The 25095-nt window shown below is 38.0% G+C and overlaps 1 protein-coding gene across 1 annotated transcript in view; it reads right to left on the reverse strand.

The window, feature by feature from the left end:
• Nucleotides 1–734: 734 nt before the first annotated feature.
• LOC149309439 (aryl hydrocarbon receptor repressor-like) overlaps nt 735–25095 on the reverse strand; it is a 78185-nt gene continuing 53824 nt past the window's right edge. The window contains exons 8-11 of the mRNA XM_089532459.1: nt 23878–24077; nt 22213–22274; nt 18882–19023; nt 735–4569 (exon numbers count right to left, since the gene is read on the reverse strand). Coding sequence (XP_089388585.1) covers nt 3489–4569; nt 18882–19023; nt 22213–22274; nt 23878–24077 — 1485 coding nt within the window. The 3' untranslated portion in view covers nt 735–3488. The remainder of the gene's footprint in view (nt 4570–18881; nt 19024–22212; nt 22275–23877; nt 24078–25095) is intronic.

Raw genomic sequence — 25095 nt, forward strand, 5'->3', positions numbered from 1 at the left:
ACCCAATTCTATTATTCTTTTCCATCTCAATCCAAAGTGGCTGTCCTGGTCCTAAACCAGTGTCTGTCATCAGTAATGGACTGGATGAGGGCAAACAAATTGAAACTTAAACCAGACAAAAGGCAGATCAGGGAACAAAGATCCAGCCTGTATTAAATGAGGTTACACTCTCCCTGAAGATGCAGGTTTGCAGTTGGGGGTACTCCTGTACTCAGCTCTGAACGTGGAGGCCCAGGTCTCTGCACTGAGTAGGAGTGCTTTTACACATTTAAAATTTGTGTGTCAACTGCACCCCTTCCTTGAAACGCTGGGTCTGGCCACTCCAGCCCCGGTCCACCCCCTATTGGCACAGGTTCGCGGTGACCAGACAGCCTTCTCTGAAAGCAGGCCACCAACGTGGTCCTAAACCTGGTTGCCAGCAGGAGCTGTTTCTTCTGTTCCTTTTGTGCCTTTTCTGGGTCGACGCAGGCCCAGCATGCTCTCCACACAGCTTCCAGCCACTTTTGGGATGTGCCAATCCCAAATTATAATACATTTTTATACAAGAGTACCATATATGGCATGTCAAGGCCCTTTCCATGTGCATACAAAAGAATTTTCATTTGTTAAAACACTTATACAAGAGTAACTGAGGATAGAAGAAAAAATTACAAATTCAACTTACATAAAGAATATTTATTAGCAAACACTGACTTTTACATTTTCAAAGAGCAGCACAGTCTAAACATCAGAAATATTATTTTAAAGTTGAAATTAAGACTTTCTTAAAAGTCTAAAGAATGTAGCGCTTTTGGTAACTGGACTACAATCCTGTAATTTCTAATTTTATGACTTTCTGCTTTGCAGAAAAGACTATCAGAATAAGGAAATAAGTTTTGTACAAAAAGTTTTTTTTTTTAATTCTGCTTCAATGGTTTGCTATAGGAGCAGACTACCTGAGCTGCTGTTACAGAATAAATCATACAGTGTGCCCTTCCCTTACCCGGGAATCCTTTCCAGACCCACCCTGCGTAAGGGAAAAAACATGTAAAGTCAAGCCCCATTAGAAGCTATGGGGCTCGTGCCCGTGGCACATGTCCCATTACCTCTTCCTGGGGTGCCGAGGCTTCTTCCGGCGCAGGCTTCCAGCGTATGTCGGAAGCCGCATAAGCTGTGCTCACATATAAGACCGGCACACTGTACTACTGATTTTACACATATTATTCTGTAAATGTTCTTTTCTCTTGATTCAATAATGCAAGTTATACATCTGAGGTAACATAAATCACAGCAGTTCTTTTGTTATGTGCTTACTAGTATTTTTAAGACTGAAAACAAAGCATGTGACTTGCAGACATACATGGAAACCTTTCACAAACATTTTGTATTCATGTTAAAACTGCTGGACTGAAAGATGATATTAACAATGATGTAAATGGTTACATGTTTTAACAATAAAATGATTAAAATAAAGTATTTATTGACCTGTTTACATTATGTATTAGTCTGATTATATCTTTTTAAAAAGAAACCTTTGCATTTTTGCTTTGGTGGTAATAATGTAAATATATATGATAGAATATCAAAATCAGAAACGCCCATACCATTATACTGTATTTCAAATGTCTATGTATAGCTAGGAAATCTGGACAGTGAAAACAGCTGATGCAAAGAGAACTCATTTGAAATGTGGTACTGCAGGAGACTTCTATAGATACCATGAACTGCAAAAATACAAATAAATGGGTCCTAGAACAAATCAAGCCTCAACTTTCCTTAGATGCAAGAATTACCAAACAGGCTATCATACTTTGGCCATATCACAAGATGACATGAAGAGCTGATAATGCTTTGTAAAGTGGGAGGTAATAGAAAAGAGGAAGACCACATTAAGGATGAATAACCATTCAAGGAAACCACAGTCCTCAGTTTGCAGGATCTGAGCAGGGTTGTTGAAGACAGGGTGTCTTGGAGTTCTCTCATTCATAGGGTGACTAGAAGTCAAAGCTGATGACAACAGTAGAACTGCCATTGTAATGACAAACTGCTTCCAATTTCTTTTCTATAAATACCCCTTTGGAAAATCATTACTTGGAAAATTTATTGGAAAACAAATATTCAGAAATATACCAATTATATGTTGGAAAATATTATTACTATTATTATTATTATTATTTTATGTTCATCTCTAAATTAATGTCAAAATGTTTTACTCAGCCTGGCAAGGTCTTCTGTATGGATATAATAAATGGTCAATGCTCAAAAGTTAATAGAAGACGTGCAATTTTTGTTGTTGCTACTGTGTGCCTTCAAGTCACTTCTGACAACTCTAAGGTGGGTGGTTTATCATGGGGTTTTCTGGGACTGAGATTATGTGACTTGTCCAAACTCACCCAATGAGTTTCCATGGTTGAGAAGGAATTTGAATCATGGTCTCTAGAGTTGAAGTCCAATGTTCAAACAACTATGCCATAAAGTGTGTTTCATAGATAAACTTTGTGTGCCTCTAATTCAGGGAGGTGTATCATCCCCACCCCAGTTAAGTGGATTTGATCTACAGACGGTAGACCAGTGCAGCTCAAAGTGATCCACATGTCAGAGTTCCAGACACAAACAGTAATTTAAGAAGAGGAAATAACAGACAAATACCAAGGAATCTGAAGAAGTCTTGAAGAGGTTTGTCATTGACAGCATCCAGACTATACTTGTTTCAAGAAATGTGACTGAATGATTTGAAATTAACCATTTTGGCTATATAAATACTTCAACAGAACATTCCTACATGGCTGAACTATCTTATCCAAAGCCGCATATCAACATCAACCAAACTGAATGGCGAAACATATCAGAGCTTGCTGCTGCCACCTCATATTTTCTACAGCCACACCTTTTCTTTTCTTTCTTTGTCCTTCCCTAAGAGTCCATCCCACAATTCTGCCCTCAGGCAGACTACATTTCTTTTAATGTCCTGTTCTCTGTCTAGAATCCCAGGAACTCCCTACCTCATGGTGTCAGACTAGGTCTGACATTACATTCTCTCTGTAGCTCCATGCCTAGTGCACCCCTGAAGCTTTTATGGGACTTTTCCAAAATTCTGTTCCTGTTTAAATCTGGGAATAGCACAAGAACCCTCTTAAATTAATTAGGAACCACAGATGGTATGGCTACTGTTAGCCAAGAATAACAAACTGCTGAGTAGTTTTATGCAAAACAAACTTTTGGTTTAAACCTGTTGCCTTTACACATCAGTACTAATTATCTGCAACACAATGTCTATGCTTTTATAAATATGAAGCATACTTCTCTGTGTTATATTAAGTGGGTGACTGCAAATTAAGCATACCCATCACTCACAATCCATATGATGAACAGGGTCAACAATTGTAAATCTAGAAAGTGAAACCAAAACAGGATTAGTAGCTCTGGATCCCTACAATCGAAAATGCCTTATTTCCTGTTTTGTGTCCCATTTCTGTACCACTGATGCTGCCGTAAAACACCATAACACATTATACAGTTTGCTGCGGCAATATTTTATGAGGATGAGAACCAGCTAATTCTGTTTCACAGAATGTAGTCTCTACTGCTTTCTGACCACTCCCGGAGATAGGAGGAGAATCTAAAGACTCATGTTTAATTGTCTGAATAAAACTGATATTTTTAAACTCATTGTGTGTCTTCACAACCTGGGTATTCAGCCCTCTCTCTTCTATAGAAGATGCATTATAGAACTGATTACTATAATATGGAGCTTGTGGGCTCTCCGTAGCTTCTGCACACATAGATTGCGGGGGCGTTAAAGACGTTGTCTCTTTGTTATGCGTTGTTTTGCCAAGTACACTTCTACTGACATTATTGGTATGATGCATCACTATGTGTTGCCAGTTATATGGTGGATAGACACAATGTCTTGGGGTTTGGCCGGCAGATGGTTGTTCAATGAGCTCTGTTTTAAGATGGATCCTTTTAGGAAAGTGAACTGACTGCTTTTTGACTGTGCTGTTTTCATCCATCAAACCACAACTTGGTGAATTAGTATAACTATTAGCTATATCTTCATAATCTGAATCATACTCAGTTTTTATCAGGGTGTTGTGAGCTAAGTTAGTGTTGTACAGAGTTTCTGGAGATACTGGGGGACACTGTAATTTCATGTATTCTCCCAAATAACTGTCTGCTGTGAATTGCTGCAAGCTTGGGTATAGTTGGCAATTTTCTCTGTCAGCCCAAGGACAAGTTGATGACAAACTGAAGAGCTGCTCATCTCTACTGTACAAAGATCTCAAAATCTTGTTAGAGCATTTGTTCTCATTACACTGACCTCTAAAGCAAATACCTGATTGATTCCTTGATGCCCACATGCCATTTCCACTGTTATTGTGTTGAATACCGAACAGTGATACAGCAGGATTAACAAATTCTTGCTGAATAAAGCATTCATCACCATCTGTATTAGGTTCAAACTTCACTTTTATGTTATCCTGCTCTTTTTTCCTTGGGCTCCACTTGTTATGCTTCATTTGTCCTAAATGTTCTCTGTTTCCTTTCATACTTGCAATGATGTTTGGTATCTTCTGGATTTTCTCTTCCCTTTCAACAAAAGTAAAAGAAAAGGTCAGCTAGCAAAATAACAGTAACTCTGAAACATTTCAAGTAACATATGATACACAAATATATGGTGAATGAGAAGAAGAATTAACTGGCATGTCAGTGGGATGAGATGCTTTAACACATTTTCAATCTAACAATATATTGCTGCTGCTGCTGCTACAACTACTAATTGTTGTTGTTCATAACATATTTACACATCTGAATATTGGATAGTATCCTCTTATAAATCAAAATTTATAGGGATTACCCACCAAGTAACTTACATTTTTCTATATATTTCACATTTGCAAAGTTTCAAGTGTTCAAGGTCATATACACACTTACATGAGAAGAAACCCTATTCAAGTCAATCTGACTTACTTCTGATTAAGTATACAAAGGCCTGCACTGCAAATAAATAAATAAATAATGCCTAAATAAAAAATTTAAAAAGTAAAATGGCTTCAGAAAGCTTCCAACGCTTGGCCAATGTACTTAAGGTGCACATCCTAGGTGGATGTGGGAGGCACTTGCTTCAATACTTGAATGATCAGAATGAGCTCAGGCTTCCTAGAAAAATTAAAGACTATAAAAAGGACTTTGGGGGGTATGTTTGGGTTTCTCAAAAACAAGTCATGCCAGACTAATCTTATCTCCTTTTCTGATAAAATTACTTGGTAGATGAAGGGAATGCTGTGGATTTAGCATATCTTGATTTTAGCAGTGCCTTCCACAAAGTCCCCCATGATATTCTGACTAACAAGCTAATAAAATATGGGCTAGGCAATGCAACTGTTAGGTGGATTTGGACCAGCCAAACCCAAAGGTTGCTCAGCAATGGCTCCTCTTCATCCTGGAGAGAAGTGACCAATGGGGTGCTAGAGTTCTGTCCCAGGCCCAGTGCTGTTCAACAAATTTATCAATGAACTGGATGAAGGAATAGAAGGCATGCTTATCAAATTTGCAGATGACTCCAAATTAGGAAGAGGAGCTTATACCCCAGAGGCCGGGATCAAAATTCAAAATGGTCGTAATAAATTAGAAAGCTGGAGAGAAACCAACAAAATGAATTTCAACACAGAGAAATGTAAGGTACTACATTTAGGGAGGAAAAAAAATGAAATTCACAGATATAGTTTGGGGGACATCTGGCTTGACAACAATACATATGAAAGGTATCTAGGAGTCATAGTAAACCACAACTTGAACATGAGTCAACAGTGTGACACAGTAGCTTAAAAAGCCAATGCAATTTTCTCCCACCCACACCGCCACTGTCTGGGTAGTGAAGGTTGAAACGCTGAAACAAAAAGCCTCAATTAGAGTCCCTCTTGCCATGTGCATACATACACACACTAAAGGAGCCTCCAAATTTTACCCTCAACTTATCCATGGGGCATGCCAAAATCCACAATTTTGGCCCCCAAATCTGCCCTCAACTTATATATGAGGTCGACTTATAGTCAAGCATATACAGTAGAATCTGTGACTGGTGTTGGTAAAAAGAACAGCCTGGCCTGCTCTGAGCAAGCACCATTTGCTTTGCAGAGGCATGATCAGCAGGCTGTATCACCACCAGAAGCTTAATGCAGTGTGTTGGTGTTAGTAAGAACAGCCTGACCTGTGAGAAGAGTCCCTTTGCTCTGAGCAAGCACCACCTGCCTTGTACAGGTATAGCAAGCAGGTTATTATGACCAGAAGCCCAAGGCAACAGCCAAGGAGCATTGCCCATTTGGTGCGTTATTATAGTCACATATATATACTGAGAGGAAGCTAGAAGCAAGTGGCATGAAAATACAAAGGAGAGACTATGGTGTTGAGATCACAACTGGAGATCTAAGTGGTGGGAGTGGCTGACTTTAAGCAAGAGGAATATTTTCATCGTGTCTTGTGATATGCTGTATTATGTGTTGTACTCTTGTATGTTGGAATCCCATCAATACACTCAAAGAAGTCTACATGAACTTGCAGAGGCATGACCAGCAGGCTGTATCACCTATATGTGGATATTATCTATTATAATACTGGCAAACCAGCTGACAGTGAGAGTGCCAGTTGTAAGACCAGATAGTGATGAGCAAATCCTAGCACCCTGTAGTTTGCTATAAGGTGTCACCTTAGTGTGGACTAACCAACTATTCATGTTTATTTGACGAATGGATGGTATTTCACAATATGTAATTTTATGTTTTTTGTTAAAATAAAAAATATTTTAAAAAACCACAAAACAAAACAAAAAATTAAGGGCCTGTACAGATGAGGGGAAAGGGGCAGTCAGAGACTGCCCCTTTCTCCCCCGGATAGTGGTTGCACTAACCAAAAGGTGCAGCCACGATACGCCTGGAAAAAGGAGCCTCAAAATGCAGCTGCTTTTTCTGTCGCTGCCAAGGCGCCATTAGGTGACGTCCCTTGTGTGCTGCTCCATTAGGACGTGGGGTACAAGACACATCATTGTTGCACACGGCATGTAAATGGCAGCATGCAAAGATGGTGCCCAGACAGCGTGGTAGGGCTTGGGAGCATGCGGATGCTCCACTCTCCTGAGTCTTAATTTTGGCCCCAGGCCAGTGCACACCACCAGTCTGTACCAGGCCTAACTTTACTACCTCAGGGGTTTGAGGCTTATTTGTCTAAATGTATCCAGAGTGTTCTAAATATATCCAAAAGGCAGATTTATACTGGTGTTCCATATTAATCTCATTACCTTCCTAATACCAATACTAAATTTTATTTTTTCCATTGCCATACCAGAACTTAGATTGTAAATGTAACGACACCAAGAACTCCTTTGAGATCACAGCCAATTGACATCAGTTTACATGTGAGAATAATATGTTAAAGGCAGGTGGAAAGCATGTGGCCCTCCAGATAGTGTTGGATTGCAACTCCCATCAGCCCTAGCCAATATAGCCAATAGTGAAGAATACTGAAAGTTGTAGTCCAACAACATCTGGAGGATGCAAGATTTCCACCTCTTCCGTAGCTTAATAGATGACAGTGAGTTAGCCTTGATAGAGAGGAGGCACTCTTTTGTGTATGTAAATCTGTGCTTGCATGTGCCATCTGCATTTGTGTCCATGCGCGCACACACACACACACACACACACACACTTTTTTCCCCCAAACATAATTTGCTGTGCATTTCCACACTAAAGGAAAACAGCCTAAAATTCAAATTAATAAATGAAACAAGAAAATTGACATGATGGCCAGCTCAAGGGGTAAATACCTTTTAAGGTATGTTACAAGCAGCATGGAACACTTGTATAGATAAGTGCTTTAGGCATGTCTAATATAGCAGGCCTATTTATAAAAGAGGGATCCATTCTGGGACCCTTCACATAGGGTCTTCTTTTTTTCTCCTCTACAAAAAATCCCAATATCCACAAAGCCTCCAGATTTTTCTCCTCTAAATCTTCTCATCTGTCATCTCAGTGGCATCCCTGCCCAGGATGTCACCTGGTACAGGCAGGCAGGGTTTCTGGAGCAGGGCCAAAAGGCACTCCCCTGACCACACTGCAATAGTGCAGAAGGTAGCCACCTCCCCCCTGTCTTCCAAGTGACATGTAGTCTGATGTCCAGGTAGTCCAACATTCCTTAAAATGGTGGCTTGATCCACCCAATGTTCAAATAGATATGCCGTTCCTTTCAGTACAACCTCATCTGAATGTTACTTCATGCAAATGGACTTTCAGTGAAAGGGAAATGGTCAAGTTCTTTTGCACATCAACATCCTCGAAATGTTAGCAGTCAAGAAGGCCCTTCGAGCATTTGGATCCTTTCTGCAAGGCAACACAGTCCATATCATTACTGACAACACCATGGTAATGTATTACCTAAACAAGCAGGGAGAAACAGAATCAGAAATAGTTCTTCAACTGATGCTTCATATCTGGGACTGGTGTGCGGCCAGAAAAATTTCTATCCAAGCAATCCATCTCCCAGGAGAATAGAATGTTCTTGTCAATGAACTGACTTGTCATCTGACTTGTACCATAAATGGATGCTCCACAGAGACACAGTTTGATGACTTTTTCAGCAATGGAGCACATCAGACATTGATCTCTTCACCAATGTTCAGGGAAACAAACAATGCAATTGCTTCTGCTCACAAATGGGGTTTGTATGGTGAGGCCTTCCTCTTCAGTTGTATTAGGTCTCTACTGTTTACCTTTTGTTTAAACTGAGCTTTCATGTTTCCAAGATCTGTCGGCGAAAAAGTTTTTGAAGGGGTATAGAAACCTGCACCTCCCAGTGTCAGGACTGACTCCCACTTGGACTCAACTGTTGTTGTCCCAGCTGTCCAGAAAGCTTTGAACAGACGGCATCTTGTTATACTAGATTACTTACCAGGAAGACAGCCCTCCCCATTGCCATAACCTCTAGGAGGAGGGCTAGCGAACTATGTGCATTATGTCTGGATCAACCTTATCTGTACTTTTATCAAGAAAAAGTGGTCTTCCATCCCACCATCTCTTTTCTTCTGAAGATAGTATTCTTGTTTCGTCAGCATTTATGCAAAACCCTGCCTCAGATTCTGAATGTGTTCGTTCAGTTGATGTTCACAGAGCCCTTGCCTTTTTGTTGACTGAACGTCGAACACAAGAAAGAGTACCATACTATTTGTATTCTATTCAGACTCAAAACATGGTCAACTGATATCAATGCAGTGTTTCTCAAAACTGGCTAAAAAAGAACCACCCGTTTGATTTTGAGCTCATTTCACCAGAGCAGTAGCTGCTTCCTCTGCCTTCCTGAGCGGTATGCCACTAGACAATATATGTAGGGCTGCTGTGTTGTGTCAGCCACAGGCTTTATCATACTATAGATTTGTTCTAGGATTGATACAGCCTATCTCCAATGCTCTCTCGATCAGGACAATGTTGTTTATGTTTGATACATTTTTTTCCATTTAATAGTTAAATGTTGATGTTTCTAGCATGACACTCCCACTTCCTTGTGTGAGTAGCTTGCTAGTCTCCCAATTGTGTGATTCACAGAGACCATGAAGAAGTAGGACAGGTTGCATAGCTGTAACTGTAGTTCTTTCAGTGGTCATCTGTGAACTCACACAAGCCCATTCATCTTCCCCTCATTATGGGTCCTGTACCTCGAGATGCTTCTATGCGGCATCCTTGGGAACTGAGATAAATGAATGGGAACAATGAGGGATAGAGCTGAGGGTGGGTGGAGGCACCACCAAAAACCTTATATAACTATTCTAGAAGTTTCTGAAGATGCACTGCACAGGTACAGTGTGAGTTCACAGATGACCACTTGAAGAAGAGTACAGGTTACACATTAGGATCAATGTTTTCAAATGGTGAGGTACACCCCTTCCAGAGGGTGTAACAATTTCTTCCAGAGGGTGTAACAGTTTCCCTCCAGTCCATCTGCCTTGGTCCAGGCCTTGGAGGTAGAGAGGAACTGCTGGACCTCTTACCCTTTCCCTCCACCACTCCCTTCTCCTTCTGTGTCATGTCTTTTTAGATTGTAAGCCCGAGGGCAGGGAACTGTCTAACTAAAAAGATTGCATGTACAGCGCTGTGTAAATTTACAGTGCTTAATAAATAAAGGTTAATAATAATAATAATAAAGGTGGTGCTGACATCAGGCACTGATTAGTTCATCCTCTAGAGAGAGGAGATGCTTGGAATGCTTTTTCAACATCCCCTTACTTGTCAGAATACATGTCAGAGAGTAACAGAGGAAGAGAAGGAAGTGTCATGATGTGGTGGGGAGGCTGGGGCTTGTGTGTGCATGGCAACCATTTGGGAAGGGGTTGGAGCAAAGGTCGCTGCCCATTTCTCCACCAACCACTTACTGAAGCAGGCTGCTGTGTGCACATTCACAGAACACATAACTCTGGTAAGTGGTTGGCTTCTTTGGTGGTTGCTGCCCCAGCCATTTCTCCAGACGTGCACTCTATGGAGTAATGGCTGGGCAATGGTTGTTTACTACCTCATGTCTACACACACACACAGCTTTTCCCGGGTCTGGTGGAGCTGCTGGCAAGGCAGCAAAGGGAACTGACTCTCAACCACCCATCCAGCAGAGCCGCCAGACCCGGCAGGCAGACCAGTCCTACCAGTGACCAAAGGAAGGAATGGGCTGCTCCTGCTGCCCTGCAGCCTTTTCTGGATCTGGTTAAACTGCTGGCTAGGCAGTAAAGAGTTTCGCTATGAAAGTGCTCATACCATTTGCAACTACCTACCTTTGTCCCCCAGGGAGAGATGAAATAGTGCAGCAAACTATGATTGTCTCAGCTAGTATGGTGCAACTAGAATTATGTTTGCCCTGTCCCTGGCCATATTCACCACCACCTTCGCTGTCAGAGGGAAGCAGGGAAGAAACACATACAGTAGTAAACCTGGCCATCTGGAAAGGAATGTATCTCCCAGCGATTCATGACCTTTCCTTGCTCTGGAAACCACTTAGACACTGCTTAGGCAGTATGAAGTGGTATAGCAATGAAGCTTGTTTGTTTTGTTTGTCTGGCAAAGTCAGCAAGTCTAGGTGAAGCATGCCCCATTTGATTGTCACAACATGGAAGACTTCATCTGTCGTGCTGGAGGACTCATCCACAAATCAACAAATCTGCCAGCAACATGAACCACCAGTGTGGAAACTTGTTTTTTCACACCATCTCCAAAGCATTGTGGACAATTTGAGAAGTGTCGCAGACTGGGTGCCTCCTTGGTTTTTCCTATAACATGTAACAGTTGTGTTGTCTGTTGTGACCTGAGCAACCTTGTCTTCTCTTGCTGATCTTATTAATCTTCCAGTAGAGAGACAGGACCAGTATCACTGACCAGTGGAGAATCAGTGAAAGGGGCAGGGAAGCCCTGAGCCAAAACCTGAGTGTCATAGACTATGATTTCTCAGAGAAAGATTTCTCTGTGGCTCAGAAGGGGCCAGAGTGGCTACCGATGTAGAAGAAATAAAGCTGGTAGATATCAATGTCGAAGGCACTTAGATGATTAATGTTACTGGTATCAACTGTGGCTGTTGCTGAACCTATTCACAGGTGATACTTGGTTTTGGTGTGGGTATAGCTGTAGTAGACACCATGGAGACCAAAGTAGGTGTACTACTCAGTGGAGAAAGTGGCAATCTCTAGAGACTGTAGCAGTGACTCTAGGTGGCGATGGAAACATGGAGTTTCTGGGCAAAGGAATGGAGACAGTGGTGATCAAGACAGTGGAGGAATTGGCACTGGGTCTGTGATGGAAAGTGGTGCCTTGGAGGGATAAAAGCATGATTCCAATGAGACCATCAAGATCGATAGCGACTACAGTACCAATAGGAAAAGCGATGAAATGGCATCATATCCCTTCAGTAATATAGTAATATACACACAAACAGGCACTCACATATACACATACATACAGCTCATGCACATACACATTCATCCCTCCACATTCGCTGGGGTAGGAGCACAGGGCCCCCGTGAATGTGAAAAAGGACAGTAAGAACAATAGGAGATTGATATACAAAACCAAAGTGAATGGAGAGTGCTCTCCATATCAGTAAGACTGTGTGGAAGAGGAACACAATTTCTCTCTTTGAAAAGAAGAATTGAAAATAGGTAGAATAGAAAATTGGATAGATGAAAGGGTAGAGAAAGGAAATATAAAAGAAAAATTTATAGGGATAAACATTTCTTGGTTTCATTGTTTGCAAATAGAACAATGGGTTAAAAATTGGAGGAACAGAAAGCTAGAAAGGAAAAAGTATACACAGTTTGAGCAAATAATTCAGAAAGGAAGAGAAATAGAACAAAATGAGAACATGAAAGGAATAATTAGTAAAATTTATAAAATGTTGATGGAGAATAAAGGAGGAAAGATAAAAGAAAATATTTTGAAAGGAATATGGGAAGAAGGATTAAGATTCAAAATATGTGATAAGGAATAGAATAAAATTTGGGAACAAAGACATTTGAAGAATTTATCGATACGTATTAAAGAAAATTATTATAAATTGATTTGGAAATGGTATTTGACTACAGTGAGATTACATAATATTGGTAAGAATAATTCAAAAATTGTTGGAGAGGTTGTCATGAAGTAGGATCATATATGCATATGTGGTTGCAATGTAAATATGTACAAAAATTTGGGAAAAAGTAATACTAGAAATAGAAAATATTATTAATATAAAAATAGATAGAAGACTGAATACAGTTTTGTTATCATTATATAATGAATCATTATATAATGGAAAAAAGAAGAAAAAGATTTGGTAACAAATTTGTTTACAGCAGCGAGATTAATTATAGCAAGAGGTTGGAAAATGAAAATAAATGTAGATTTGGAGGACTGGTATAAAGAGGCATGGAAATTAGCGATCAATGACAAATTAACATGTAAACTCAAAGTAAAAAAGGACTATGGAAAAGAAATGATTTGGAAGGGATTTGGAAAAAAAATATTGAGAAAACATTGAAAAAAGAAGATGGAGGATTACCTCTGTAAGATGAACTGAAATTCTGGATGGAATATAAGGATAGAAATGGCTCTGTGAAAGGGGAGCACTGAGGTGGAATATTAAAGATAATTAGATAAAATGTAATAGAATATATATATATATATATATATATATATAGAGAGAGAGAGAGAGAGAGAGAGAAATATGTGATGTATTGTATATTTTAAGAATATTAAATAAAAATTTTATATACTCAAGAAGAAGAAGAAGAAGAAGAAGAAGAAGAAGAAGAAGAAGAAGAAGAAGAAGAAGAGGAGGTCCCTGAGGGTGATGGCTTCTCCCTTGGGGAAGATCTATAACATATGGTATAAACTGGTGTCTGGCACTCCAGTGAAGATTCCTTGAGTAGTGTTGGAAGCATAGTCAGAACCATCAGCAACACTGTGGGAACTTGAGAAGAAAGCACCACTCCCTCAGATGTAGGAGCAATCAGTACTGAGGTACTCGATCACATAGTCAGTATCATGTGTGATTTATAGGTCTTGGCCTTCTTCTCCTTAGCCTTCAAGTCTCCTCCATCTGATGACTCAGAGTGCTCCTTCGGTGAGACTGCCTGTTTCTTGGCAAACTTAGAATGGGACTTTTAAAAAACCTTTTCTCCCAATGTTGCAAAGTGGATGGAAACTGCTGAGCAGGAGTGTTAGTTTGTATGAGGGTTGAGGATGACTCCATCTGAATGGAAAGATGAGTTGCTACTGAAGCGGTGTCAGGTACTGAGGATGACTTCTTGGGCTTCAATTTCAAAGTCAGAACAGAGGTGGAGAAAAGCAATTTATTAAACACTGCACAGACTTTTCCCAACAATGTATCTTGAGAAGATGGGCTTGATTCTTCAGGGCCTGATGAGTAAAAGCCCTGCAAATGCAGCAATGTTTAACAATATGCCCCTATCCCAAATATAACAAACACTCTGAGTGCACACTGGAAAGAGACACTTTCCTTTCACAAGTAAAACACAACTTAAAAAGAGAGGTAGAGGCCATAGAAACTTAGAAATGCAATGAAGAACAAAGAGGGAAAAGGAGAAACATGGTGGGGCATGGGAAGGTGAAGGCATGGGAAGGACTTGAGATAACGTAAAGTTCTTCTTTTTTTCCCTTTTTTTTTTCTTTGTTATATAAATGAGAAAAATGGGACCAGAGAAAGAGAGAAATAATGGGAGAAAGAAATTACTCAGCAGGAGAATGATCCAACAGAAGTTGTTCTACCATCAGACGGAAAGAAACTGATGGGGCAGTAGCTTGGCAAGCTCTCACATGCATAGTAGATGGGAGGGAAGGGGGTATTACCACCAAGCTCGAGAACTTTCCAAATGGAGTCTCTGTGCATGTGCAAAACACATTTGTGTGAGGCACAAAAACCATGAAGCACCAGGTTTTTTTAAAAACCAACTAAACAAAGAAAAAACCCTAATGACTTTTTTAAAATTTAAAACAGGTTGGGGTTGGTGTGGTTTGCATTAAGGTGTAGGACTACCCCAATATAGGACTACTAGTTAATCAGAAAATTCAGCAACAAAATGCAGTTCGGATATTATGGCCACAAGCTTAAATAATAATGGTTCTTTGAAAAGTGCTCTTTTAAAACAAGTTGTTTTGGTTGAATTTATGTTAATTGAAGGATCTGTGACATACATCATTTTTCAGTTCTGTAAATTAATGTTTAAACCTTAAAAAGTCTGAAATATATTCAAAACTTTCTTTCAGTTCTGGGAATAGAATCACAGAGATGGAAGAGACCTCAAGAATCATCAGGTCCAACCCCCCTACTATGCAGGAACTCACAATCAAAGCATCCACGACAGATGGCCATCCAGTCACTGTTTAAAAACATCAAAAGAAGGAAACCCTACCATACTCTGAGGGAATGTGTTCCATTATTGAACAGCTCTTACTGTCACAAAGTTCCTCCTGATGTTTAGGTGGAATTTCCTTTCCTGTAATTTGAATCCCCTGTTCCTTGTCCTATTCTCTGGAGCAGCAGAAAACAAGCTTGCTCCATCTTCATATCACCTCTTAACCATCTCTTCCCCATGTTTATCCAGGAGAAGAGACGGTTATGAGGTGATATGACAGCCTTGTTTAAATATTTGAAGGGATGTCATATTGAGGAGGGAGCAAGCTTGTCTTCTGCTGCTCCAGGGAACAGGACCTGGAACAATAATGCAAGCTACAGGAAAAGAGATTCCAGCTCAACATTAGGAGGAACCTCCTGACAGTAAGAGCTATTTGACAGTGGAACACACTCCCTCAGAGTGTAGTGGAGTCTCCTTCCTTAGAGGCCTTTAAGCAAAGGCTGGATGGCCATCTTTCAGGGGTGCTTTGATTGAAAATTCCTGCATGGCAGGGGGTTGGACTGGTTAGCCCTTCGAACTCTATGATTTTATAATTTTATGATTCTTTAGCTCAATAAGACATTTGTTCAAATATTTAAACTATCATGTCATCTTCTCTTCTCCAGGCTAAACATACTCATAGGGCATGATTTCCAGACTAAGTAACATGCTACATTTGTTAAGTATAACAGTAAATCATCAGTATAAAGAGAAAGTTTGTGTTGAAGTCCTGTAATTTTAGGACCATTAATCATCATATTAGCTTATAGTGTATTGGCTAGTCATCATGAAGAGCAAAGTGAACCGGTGGCAAATTTGTTTGGTGCTGCAAGTAAGCTCTATTGCTGTGGAATCTAGACTGTTGGCATGTATAACAGCTTTCGATCCATGGTAAAGATTAATTAGCATGCTGAAAAAATTATCACCAAAACTTCTTTCAGTTAGAACCCTGAATAGGTTACTCCCATTCCACCCTGTCAAGGGCCTTAAAGATGGCAAGAGAAATTAAAGCATTAAAAATTAAAGAGGCATATTTGACACATAAGCATGATGTAGAACATTCAAAGGACATTGAATAGCATCAGATAAAGGATGTTCAGGCATAAAACCAATTTGATTGGCCTTAATGTATTCTGTTATCAGTTCAGTTTACAAAAAATGAAGTTATAAGTTTAACATCTTGGTTTATGAGGGCAATCATTCTATATGCTGTGGTATCTGCACGGTCATCATCTCGTTTTGGGATGCTTATAATTCTGGATAACTTCCAGATCTGCTTTTCCAATATCATATCAAATAAGTTGGTTAGATAGGATGCTAATTGTTCTTAGCAATTTGTAGAACTCAGCTGAAAAGCCACCGGGTCCTGATTTATACAGTTTAATTTTGTTAGTGCCTGCCTTAATTTCTATAGCAAAGAACCTTACTGCCCCTCCCCATTATGAAGTTCCCCCCCCTGCAAATGAGTTTAATTAATTTACAAACCTGACGTCTATTTGGCACTTGTCAGATTAAAAGTGTTTCTCTAAGTAGAATACATCTACCTCCTGAATCCTTTTTAACTGTCCTATTTTGCAGAGGACACGTTTTTGCTGTCAACACTAGTTTTTGCTAGTCAACACTAGCTTCTCTAGCTTTGGAGAACTCTCCTGCCACAATTTGTTCATTAAATTTTGCTGATAGGAACAGTGAGATAGAACTCTTATTTTGAGTTTTCTGTAGAAATAAAAAAATAACACCAGGAGAATTTCAAAATTCGCACCCATTCAACATCTGTACCATGAACATTAAAGCATAGAAACTTTACCTTATCTACTATTTAGCAATATAAAGCTAAGGAGTCTTGCAATGAATAATATACTCAATTAATAATAGGCAATTTAAAAATCAGAGAGAAGAGAATACATGCAACATTAAACAAAAAATAAATATCAAAACATGACTACAATGAACAAAAAACAGATTTGTGGAAGAGCATAAACTCTCACTCTGGCCAAAGAAAGTATGTTCAATCACCTTGAGAATATAACAGTATGTGTGTGTGTGTGCAATTATTCATAATAGTCAAAGAGTGCCAATGCCACCACAAACATAAAGAGAAAGCAGAATTAAGTAGATTAGATCAAAGTGAAAATAGAAAAGATGCTGAAAAACTGAAGATTATAATGTAACTGCAAAAATATGGTTATGTTAAAAGATGGTAACAACAAGGAAATAAAGTATTAAAGAGAAAGAATCATAATGCATCAGAAGAAAATAAGATGATTTAGGTAAGAGTTGAAAAGCAAGGTGCATTGGTGATATATTTTGATTGAATAATAAAATAATTAAAGTATCAAAGCCTAGAAGTTTTCTATAGTTTCATGGACACTGAGAAAAGAAAAGGTTTAAAGTTTTGAGTTATAGCATCACGTTACACAGGCATTGAAGAAAGATGGAGACACCTAATGTGAATACTGTGAAGATGAACCAAAAACTGTCAAAATAACAGGCTCTCAACTAGACGTTAGTGAAATCAAATGTAAGCAGACCTTGGTTTTTACTAGGGATAGGAATCTGAGAGAATCACAGACCTCTAAGTGTGGAAACTTAAGAGGGAAGAAGAAATTAACTGTCAAAATTGTGGATTTTAAACAAAAGACAAACTGTAGATGTCAAAATGGCAAAGTTATTTCCCAGCTGCATTCTAAATTGTCAAAAGATTTGTAGGCTCTTTTGTGGTTTCCAAGCAGTTTCCCAATTAAATTTCTGGTTCTGCAAAGCTAAATAACATGGCATTGCTTTCCTTTTTTATTTCTTCCTCAAGCTCTCTGGGAACAGAGAATTGCCAGCTTCACAGATATTGATGTGAGTTGTTATCCTGATAATCAATAATTTTAAAAGGAAACATCCATTTATACTTTATACCAGATTTGTACAAAATATCTGTGAGTGGAGTCTTAGGGGCTAGATCTTGAAAGATTTTTATTTTGTTTCCATTGCTTTCTAATAACTGCTACAATGCAAGTTGCGGAGAACTTGAGTTTTCTTTTTGAAAAACACAAATCAAAGTACAATATCTCTTGGAGATATAGAGCGTATGGGTTAACACCAATGGATCTGGGAACCCATTCTATGTCTATATCTGATAACTCTAGGTCAGGGAGAACCTTGACAAACCTATCTAGCAAGAATTCTTTTATATTATCCCGTTCTGCACATTCCAGGAACTGTGAATCCAAATATTTAAATGGTCCCCCACCCATTTTTCAAATCCTCAGTCTTACTAATGAAGAGATAATTAATTGCTTCAAGATGCTGCAGTCTTTTCTCATGCTCCATCCCTTGCTGTAAAATGGTATTTACAGCATCTGCAATATCACTAATTTCTGTGAAAGCTATGAGTTTTGAATCCATTGGTTCTAGCGCTTGGGACCAGTCCTTCTGCAAATTTCTTTGAAAATCTGCCTAGAGTTTCTCAAAAATGAAAGCTGGATTTTTTGGAGGGGGGGAGTGTCAACTGCTATACATGCAGGTTGTTTGCTTTCCTCCCATGTTCACCTTATCTAAGTAAGCAGACTCATGGATAAATCATCTGCTTTTCGAACAAAAAGGGGTTCTTGAAGTGGAAAGTAAGCTAACAGGTTTCCATCAGCTAAATCATCTCTTTGTTCCTAACATGAAATCTCTCTCAAGGTTGTAAATTTTAAGCTACATATATTCACTTAGAACGCATATATTCACAGAGGTTTTGCTCAGTGATTGAATTAAACTGCAACCATCTTGAATATTTAGCTACCTCCTGCCCCTATTCCAAGCTCTGCCTTTACCTGTGGGCTTCATTGACCTTAAGTACAATTCTACATTGAATTGTAGCTGAAGACTGCTCCTCACCAGAAAGAAATACTGAACTTTCTAAATAAATAAGACAAATTAAGGTTTCTTTTAATATTACTCCTAACAAAATGTATTTGGCTTTCTGAAGTTTTTAACTTTTAATTGTACTTACTTGGGAGCTTGCTGAAGAGCACTGACACATTCTGAAAAAGAATTTCTGTACTGAACTTGAGTACTGGCCTGTATCCAAACCCAGGGGTCCTTGTTTGCTTGCAATTTCATGAGGGAAATGCCATTTTCTCTGTTATTTTCTCCTATAGTTGGAAAATGTTTTTGGTTAAAAGGAGCATACATATGTCATCTAACTTCATTATTGCTTAACGTTGATGTAGGCAGTCTATTCATTAATTAATATACATAACACTCACATTTATTAACTGTAGAGAAAAATGTACACTTATGTCAGTCATTCTTTAACATTAGCAAATCAAAGCCTTGAAAGCACACTGATTTGATTTAAACCCAGCAACATTTCATTACGTTAGTACAATACTGGTCTGTTCAGCAAAGAGAACTAAATGTTAACATCTAAATGTCATCTGACATAAACCTTCAGTCAAATTATATTAAGTCTTTGGCTCCTCAGTAGGGCTTGAGAAGTGTGGTATGGTTTGTTTGTAATGTACTGCTCTCATGTTTCCAGGACTTCAAATTTAGCAGCTTGAGAATGGAATTGTCACTCACTCAGAATTATGAAAGCAAAAATATGAAGGCAAAAAACTTCCAGACTTAATAAGATATATAATCTGATGAAGGCAGTAATTAAAGAAGTGGGGAAGAAAAAAAAGGATAAATCACATATATCATTTTCCTGCTATATGTGGACCTATGGTAGACAGAGGTCTACCATAGTCACCATTTATTTAAAATCTCAAGGGTTCCACCTTGTGATAGATTGATTGGAAAAGATCTTCTCAAAAAGAAAAAGATGGCAACCACTACATAGAATAAATAAGAATATACTGAGAGCTATTAATGTCTGAACACAAAAATGGGAAACTCGTAGAGGAAAAATTATTTTTTAAAAAATCCACATAAATATTATTACCTGAGGCAATAAGACAATGCAAAGAGGCAAAGAGGCAAAGAGCCTTATCAAAATTTATATGGTTGGGGAAAAAATCAAGAGTTCAATTAAAAACGTTGCAAGAACTTGAGTACTGGCCTGTATCCAAACCCAGGGGTCCTTGTTTGCTTGCAGTTTCATGGGAAAGCGCCGGTTTTGCAGCTCCAGATTTAAAAATCTACTTTCAAGTGGCATGCTTAATGTGGATTAAAAATTGGACTGAATTAAAAGACAAAAAATTACTACAACTTGAAAGCAAAAAAAATAATTTATGGATGGCATGCATATTTATATTATAATAAAGAGAAAAATAATAAAGAATTCCATGATCATTGTGTAAGAAAACCATTATTATGTATTTGGAAAAAAGTTAGAAAAAAGATTGGTAATAAAATATCATTAGAAACTTCCCCATATGAAGCTTTTTATTGGAGAGAGAGAGAGAGGAGTGAGTAGTTACAGATTGACTGAGGTATAAAAATCTATTAGTTAAAGAAAATAATGAATTTAGATTTAAAACAGAGGAGGAATTAACGAGAGAAAATTTTAAAATACTTTGGTACCTGAAATGGCAACTAAAAGAGAGATTTAAATTAGATTTAAAAGAAGATTCCATTGTGAAGGGAAAAACAGAACTAGAGGAAATATTGAATTCAGATTACAAGGGGTTGCTTTCAAGACTATATAAATATGTACTAAAGATTGAATTGGAAAAAGAAGTAATAAAAAATAATATGGTGATCTGGGCCCAAAATGTTGGTCACAATACTGAACTATCCCAATGGGAATTTACATGGCAAAAAAGGTTAAAATATACGAGAAGCCAAAATTTAATAAAGAATTACTATAAGATGTTATTTAGGTGGTATCTATCACCAGATAAATTAGCGAAAATTTATGGTACAAGTAATAAATGCTGGAAATGTCTGAAAGAAAAGGGCACATTTTTTCATAGCTGGTGGATGTGTAAAAAGTTAGGAAATACTGGTGGAAATACATAAAATGATTTGCAATATTTTAAAAATAACATTTGCGTTTAAACCAGAAACTTATTTGTTAAACTTGGTAGATGCAAATGTAGAAAGAAAACATGGTAGAATAATGTTTCATTTAATTACAACAGTGAGAATAGTATTAGCCCAAAAATGGAAGGAAGAAAATGTCCCTGATACAGAAGAGTGGATTGTCAAAATATACGATTTGGCTGAGATACACAAACTGACACGACTACTGACAGATGGAAACACGGAAGAATTTTAAAAAGACTGGGAAAATGTAATAACTTTTTTACAACAAAAAGGAGGAAAGCTATCAACAGAAGGATTTACAGAATGATGGAGATTGATGTCAATGGAGTGATATATGTATATTAACAATATAATGTTGATTTAGGAAGTTTATGTAAATTTAAAAAATGTATTGTATTAATTTATGTAGATATCGGAAACAGAATAGTGAACTTAACGAAATAGTAAAAATCATATGAATAAGGTTAATAATAATAGCAAATGATTTAATTGAAGTAGCAAAAGAAAACTGACAATAGAGTATATTAGGAAAAATTTAGATATATAGTAGCCTACACAACACAATATGGGGGGGGGTAAGAGGGGGTCACAAACGAAGTTATCGAATATAATTCCGTTCACAAGATAGGAAGGACAGTTTTAGTTAAATGTAATGTAATTTGTAATGTGTGGTAGAACTGTGGTTGTTATGAGTTATATGTATAATATATGTGGGGAAAAGAGAGTTATATCTGGGGGGGAAAGGGTCTCAATCCTTGAGTCGAGTTAAGAAGTTGTAGGAGAAGATAATGGAAGAAAGTAGAATGTGTTGAAGGTAAGAGCAGGTAGTTAAACAAAGACATAAGAGTAAGAAGAATAGAGAAGGGTAATTAAGGAAGGGTAAGGTAAGAAGATGTATACCATTAGGAAAGGTAGAGGGATACTGGAAGAAGTTAGGAAGACAAAGAGTAGAAGTTCGAAGTAGAAAGAGAATTCGACTCAAGATAAACATGTACAAACAAGGTGGAGGGGAACTAGAAGGATAGTTTTGTTCTTGTGTAAGTCATGTTAAGTTAGTCATTGCATGTTATTTTTTTTTTTTGCAAGTATTAAGTATCATTTATCTTTCATGCTAATTTGTTTGTCCTGTTTTGATGTTGAACAAGTTATGTTATGTTAGTCATTATACATATTATATATTAAGACATTAACTGCTACTTTTTATCGGATGACTATGTATTATTTGTTTGTTATGTTATTCTGTCTGTTATAAATAAAATAAAAATAAAAATAAATTAAAATAAATAAATATTATTACCTGATAAATGCATACTAAAATAGCTGAATAAAAACACAGGTGAAAAAAATACCTTCTTGGGAAGAATTTCTTCTATGAATACCAGCCATATACTGTCCAGAAATAGCCTTCAACCTATAAAGTACAAATGGTTGGGAAATAGTTAATAAATTATCATATAATTAAGAATATGTCCCAAAATTAAGAATATGTCCAAATAAAACACTTCAAAATCACTTCAAGGTAATTGCTGAACAACTGTATATATATGCTAATAAAAAGTACACACATGAATACATTCCTATTTTCTACTAATACCCATATTCACAGGACCGGATGAATTACAGCATGCTAGAGAATAGGTTCTCATTTGTGAAGAGTAATTAAATTATATTTGGAGATATTCCTATATCTCATGACCAAGCAAAATAGCCATGTACTGATTTTTTTTTTAAATGCTAGACAGCCAGCATGGTGTAGGTTCTCAATCTGGGTGCCTGCATCCCCAAGAAGTGCAAGTCGGAACTTCAAGGGATGCAACAAATATACTTCAGTGGATCTAGATTCAGTTCTCTTTTGTCAGTCAAGACAAAATCTAGGAATCACCTGAATACACAGGCAGACCTGTGGATCCCAATCAGCTAGAAACTTCCCTGTTGTAACAAAATCATGAATGAGAAAAAGGAAGAAAGAAGCCGATGAATTTTTGTTCACGTTTGGAATTGATTTTACTATTTACATTTTTTTCTGAATAAATTATAATATAATTGCTCAGTTTAGATTTGTCTTTTATGCACTGAGTTAAAACCTTTTTTTCAAAAGTTAAATTTGTTCATCCACAGTATTGTACAGTGGGCCCACCATATCCACAGATTCTTTATCCATGGATTCAACTACCCAAAGCTTGAAAATATTCCAAAAATACAGTCCACCCTTACCATATGCGGGGGATCCATTCTGGACCCCTCTGCGTATGGGGAAAGGAACGTATGCTCAAGCCCCATAGAAAATAAAGGTGTGCTTGCTTGTGGCAGAACATAGGGCACACAGCGTGAGTACGCACATCGTTTCTGTCGGGGCTTGCCTTCCGCGTAAGCTCAAAGCTGTGGAAGGCAAGCCTGTCTATAAGGAGGGCCGATTGTAGATGAATTCCAAAAAGCAAACCTTGATTTTGTCATTTTATATATAGGACACCATTTTACTACTCCATTGTATATAATGGGACTTGCTCCATTGATATTGGTACCTACAGAGGGGGAGTGGTTCTGAAACCAAACACAGGTGGATACCATGGGCCCACTGTATGTGGTTCAAAATTAGAAATTAGATTTCTTAATCTCCAAATGTAATATTACATTTCCTAGGGGTGTGGAACATAGAAATGTAGGGAACCACTGGTGTAATGACTATGACTCTGGAGATCAAGATTTAATTCTCTGCTTGGCCATGGAAACCCACTGGGTAACCTTTGGCTAATCATACACTACCAACCCAACAAAACCCCATGTTAGGGTCACCTTCAGGTTGCCATAAGTTGGAAAATGCTTGAAGGCACACAACAACAACAACAACAACTAGTCTTATCAGTTTATACTTGCTGGGATGGGATATCCTGGGAGATTGGTGGAATAAGTACTTGTGGACCTGTGTTTAAAATATTAGCTCTGTGTGTTCTTCACAATATCACTAGTGAACAGTGAAATAAAAAAATAAATGTTAAAACTTCATCTGGACTTGCTTTGTATCTACTGAAGTTGCATGATCAGATTTGCATTTTCCTTTCACAAAAAGGCTTTTTAACTTCATGTCAGTCACAGGAGGAAGCAGGAGTGGTACCACTATGCAGAATAAGGACAGCTGAGGAGATAATATTGCTCCTGAGGAAGATTTCTTCTTCTGTCCAAAGAGAAATTTTAGTTTACCTTGAAAATGCATTGTCTGAAAAACAGCAAAATGCAGAAGTGTGTAAACATTTGTGGCAAAAATCTCCCAAATGCCACTTATAGCACTGAAGCTATATTCTGATATTTTTAATACTTACAGATTATCACTGCAGATTCCTAAATTACCATAGTCACTTCAGTGTTGCAAAATCCCTATTAAGAACCACTTAGAATAATAGAATTGTAGAGTTGGAAGAGACATCCAGTCCAACCCCCTGCTGTGCAAGAACTCACACTCAAAGCACCCCCGACAGATGGCCATCCAGCCTCTGTATAAAAACTCGTAAGAAGAAGGCTCCACAACTCTCCGAGGAAGTGTGTTCCACTGTAGAACAGCTCTTACTGTCAGGAAGTTCCTCCTAATGTTTAAGTGGAATCTCTTTTCCTGTAGCTTCCTGAATCTCTTCCATTGCTGCAGGTCCTGTTCTCTGGAGAGCAGCAGAAAACAAGCTTGCTCCATCCTCAGTATGACACCCCTTCAAATATTTATGTTTTGGCATGTAATCAATTTCCTCTTGGATACCAGTATAATTTTTTTTCAGTTTCTTCCTCTTCTACATTTCTATCTGGAGCACAAATTTGGATTATGCATATAGTGATAGGCTTCCTATGAAGTCTTATTCATATTAGTGAATCAAACTGCATTATTTCCCCTGGCTGTTTTTGCTACATCAAGCCTCACTACCTGTTTCTTCTTAGATTTTCATTTAAAGAGTAAAACACAATAATTACATCTTATTGAAAATGTCCTATTCTTGTCCACTTTAGCTTGCTCACTCCAATTACCACAATGTTTATACATTCTATTTCTTGGTTTACAATTTCTAGTTTGCCTAATTATGCCTCTCATGTGTTATTAAACTTGTTGTACAACTTCAAATTTTCCTTTCACATTTGTGCATGTCAGCAGCTGAACATTCTTTCAGCTTGAGTCCATTTGCATCATTAGGGACAATGCTACTTGGTATTTTTCCTCTGCTTCTCCTCAGTAGCTAGTTGAGTGCCTTCTAACT

The sequence above is a fragment of the Sceloporus occidentalis genome, unplaced genomic scaffold, assembly GCF_023333645.1.
Source record: "Sceloporus occidentalis isolate IW3139 unplaced genomic scaffold, rSceOcc1.0.p SCAF_7, whole genome shotgun sequence".
NCBI classification, from domain to species: Eukaryota; Metazoa; Chordata; class Lepidosauria; order Squamata; family Phrynosomatidae; genus Sceloporus; species Sceloporus occidentalis.